The sequence below is a fragment of the Hyaena hyaena genome, unplaced genomic scaffold, assembly GCF_003009895.1.
Source record: "Hyaena hyaena isolate Hyena2069 unplaced genomic scaffold, ASM300989v1 scaffold_63, whole genome shotgun sequence".
Classification (NCBI taxonomy): domain Eukaryota; kingdom Metazoa; phylum Chordata; class Mammalia; order Carnivora; family Hyaenidae; genus Hyaena; species Hyaena hyaena.
The window spans coordinates 3,395,693-3,399,369 of NW_024080695.1; the positions used below are offsets into that span (position 1 = coordinate 3,395,693).

Below are 3,677 nucleotides of genomic sequence, written 5' to 3' on the forward strand. Positions count from 1 at the left end.
AGCACCGGGGGCACTGGACTGTGATTCAACGTTGTCTCAACCCCAGATTGTCTCTCCAGGAAACTGCGAGAGTCCAGCAGTCTAGAGTGACACACGTCACAGTGAACGTTAAGTCCCTGAGGCAGAGGCCAGACCCAACACTTCCATGAGGCCCCTTCTGCTCTGCCTTCTCCTGTCTCCCCGCACAGCCTCCCTCTCCCTGCAGACCAAGCCTCCCACTGGCCCACAGGCCTCTGAGCACACTCCCCAAACAGAAGCACCAGGCCTACATTTGACAATGAGGACCATCAAAGAGAAACTGTCGTTGTGAAAACAATTTATTATTTATCTCACCATTTCCTGGCCGAGTCAATGGCTTTGGTAATTTGCAGAAAGATTCTTAAAACTGGCTTTCAATGCGTGTTTTCCAGGAAAACAGACTTTACAAGCTAGAGCTCTGCTCTCAGTTCCTGGGAGCTCTGCTCTGAGGACCTCGGCCGGGTGTCATCTAAGCCTGGAAGGTGCTCCCTGCTATCGGTGTGGGGCCCGTCAGCTCCAGGTCCTCCCCCAAACCCTCCAGGCCACGCAGCTGTCATGTGCAGCTGAGGCGCAGAAGCTCCTGAAACTCGCGACTGGATCAAAAAGGTTTACCTCAAACTCAGCCAAAATTCACGGCACCCAGAACTGATCCTCTAGTCTACGGTGCTTACCAGACACGTTACACAGAGTGCACCAGTTTACATGCCACAGAAAACATTATGCTTCTGGAAAAAACAAACAAGCAAACAAAGAAAAGGAAACAACACAGCTCTCCTCCTCCGAGCTGACGGACTGCAGAATCCCAAAGCGGGGACATCACTCTCCGCGCCCGACAGCCCCTGGGGGGCCTCTCAATCCGATCCAAAGCGGTGGCATCCACCTCCCTGACTGGGGTCCGGCTTCTTGTTTCAGCAGCTGCGTCCAAGTAGTGTCTTCTCTCTTGCAGAACTCTGACCTCAAGCTTCTTTCATGGGGTCCCCGAATTCCAGGAAGCATTTAAAAAAAAAAAAAAAAGGCAAAGCAAAAGAGCATAGTTTGGAACTTAAAACGCCTTAACATCACAGTAGCGAATATGACCTCGCAGCAGCTCACAATCTGCACCCTATTATTTTATGTAAGAGTATATACCTAAAACCTGTCTTTTTGAAACGGAATTCATCTAATAATCATAATCATATCTGCATATGTAATGCTGAAGCCATCTCCCCAGAAGAATACTGGAAATTTAGTTTCACGTGGTGAAAATATAGAAAAATAAGGGAGAGAAAACCAAAAAGTCCAGCTTACAGCCTCTCCAAGCAGTCAGTCTAGAGCACAGGTGGGGAAATTAACGATCACAACTGAAATTCTTTTTTAAAAATTTTTTTTAACACTTTATTTCTGAGAGAGAGAGAGAGAGAGAGACAGCGTGAGCAGGGGAGGGGCAGAGAGAGAGGGAGACACAGAATCTGAAGCAGGCTCCAGGCTCTGAGCTGTCAGCACAGAGCCCGACGCGGGGCTCGAACCCACGAACGGTGAGATCATGACCTGAGCCGAAGTGGGACGCTTAACTGACTGAGCCCCCCAGGCGCCCCTCACGTGTCATTTTTAACACCACCTAATCGCCTTTCACTTGTCACCAGCCTACAAGCACGACCCCCGGTCTGCACCCCCTCCCCCCTTCCTCCACCGCCCCGCGTGCACCGCCAGGCGGGCGTCCCGGGCCCTCTCCAGCGCGTCGCCCGCCCCCCCCCCCGCGGCCACTCCCGCCACCTACCTTCCCCCGCGACCGTCAGGAGAAGCCGCAGCCGTCCATCTGCCCGTGGAGCTCCACGATCCTCCGCCCCACGCGCGCCACCTCGGCGGCCTTCCTCTCCGCCCTCTCGCACAGCTGCAGCACCCGCGCCTCCGCCTCGCCGCTCCCGCAGCGGCCCTGCCCCACGGCGCCCTCCACCGCGGCCACCTCGCCCTCCAGCCGCTCCAGCAGGATGCTCACCTCCAACAGCATCAGGCGCGCCCGCAGGTGCGCGCGCACGTGCTCGCGCTCCAGGGCGGCGCGCGCGGGGCTCCGGGGGCGCGCGCGGGGCTGCTCGGGCCCCGGCCGCTCGTCCGCGCCCGCCGGCCCCATCGCGGCGCCGCCGCCCCGCCGCCCCGCCGCGGGCCTGCTCGCCGAGCCCGGGAGGCCGGGCCGCCGACCGCGAGCGCCGGACGCGGAGCCGAGCTCGGCGGGAGCGCCTCCGTGACGAGCAACAGGTCCTCCAAACTTTCCACAGCCGAGTCGGCGTCCAAAATGGAGCCCCAGCCGTCTGGCGGAGCCGTGCCCGCGTGCGGCCCTTTTACGACACGCGAGAGCTCCTTTGCGGCCGCGCAGCCCCGGCGCTGCGCTCCCCAGTCAGTAGGTCCCGGTGTGTCGAGGGCAAGGGGCTGGCTCCTGAGGCTCGGGCGCTGCGGGCGTCGCCCTCTGCGCTCGTGTGGTGCGCAGCGCGGCCCGGGGACCGCGCTGACTGCGTCGTACTCTTAGCCTAACGTTCTCGGTCCTAAGTACCGAACTGGGTCGGCACTGCCACAGTCCTTTAGTGCAGCGAGCTACGGGGTGGCCGTGCTGAGCGTCAGGGGTTCGGGTCTGGGCCGTGCCCCGCCCCGGCCGCCCCCTGCGCTGGCCTCCCGGGAGGTGGCTGTCCCCAACGCCGCCTGCATGGCCCCGCTCTCCTTGCCGCCCAGCCCAGCCTCCGACCCTATTTTTGCTGGAAGCGTAGGTTTCATTGCGCCTTGCTTTACCCGGACTGCAGTGTAGGTCTGGGCCGGCACCATTTCTCAGCCCCGCCTGGCGCCAAGTGTGTCCTTGGGCAGGAATTCTGGAGAATTCTGCCTCATCAGATCCTATAAGCCCCTCCTTACGACAACAGGCCCTGGGGGCAGGTTCTTGGTTCAGATTCCGCACTGCCCTCCCCTGCGGTGGCAGACAGCAAGAGCTCAATAAATGTTGCTTTAACAGTATTCCCCAACATTTTTTCTTACTGCTTTATTAAAAAATTGTAGTTGACACACGTTTAGGTGTATAAAGTAGTGATTTGACAGCTCTGTACATTATGGTATGTTAATTACAAGTGCTAGTTAACATATCGGCAAATATTTTTATCCTTTTTAAAGTTTACTTTGAGAGAGACAAGAGCAAGCAGGGGAGGGGCAGAGAGAGAGAGGGAGAGCTTGATGTAGGATTCGAACTCACGAACTGTGAAATCATTGTTGCACATGAATTTAGCCTCAGTCCTTCCATCTTGATCCAGAGTTTACCTTTTGGGTCTATGCTTGGAGGGCGACATGACTATCCTCAGGTGCAAGGAAAAAAAAAACAAGTAAAAAGATAAGGGTTAATGGTCCCTGTTAATGGTTATTTATGACATGGCTGGCATACTCTGTCCTTGAGGTAGTAACTATTCCTTTGAGACCCCCCACGACCCTAAGCCTCGCCTTCAGAACGACAAATGTTGTCCTACACACCAGTACTTTGTAGCCTTTTTACAATAACGGCTCAAGTCTGCTTCTGTACTGCCCGCTTGCCCACTTGCTCATTATAAAAAAACCTAAGTCCTTGGATTCGGGCCGCACATTTAGAGTTCTGTGTTAACTGTGTGCAGTCCCAGCCGGTAATAAAGATTCCCTTAACTCGGCTTCAGTGC

At 56.4% G+C, this 3,677-nt stretch overlaps 1 protein-coding gene across 2 annotated transcripts; it reads right to left on the reverse strand.

The window, feature by feature from the left end:
* Positions 1–299: 299 nt before the first annotated feature.
* Positions 300–2,613, reverse strand: LOC120231798 (putative MORF4 family-associated protein 1-like protein UPP). Of its 2 annotated transcripts, none has more exons than XM_039232037.1 (2): positions 1,775–2,613; positions 300–979 (listed from the first exon to the last, which is right to left on the reverse strand). In XM_039232037.1, exon 1 carries the CDS (start codon positions 2,123–2,125, stop codon positions 1,790–1,792), a length of 336 nt encoding a protein of 111 aa, XP_039087968.1. In that variant the 5' UTR covers positions 2,126–2,613; the 3' UTR covers positions 300–979; positions 1,775–1,789. The 2 variants fall into 2 exon arrangements, with proteins under 2 accessions (XP_039087968.1, XP_039087967.1); XM_039232036.1 differs by having other exon boundaries at positions 300–982; positions 1,775–2,325.
* Between the last annotated feature and the right edge of the window lie 1,064 nt (positions 2,614–3,677).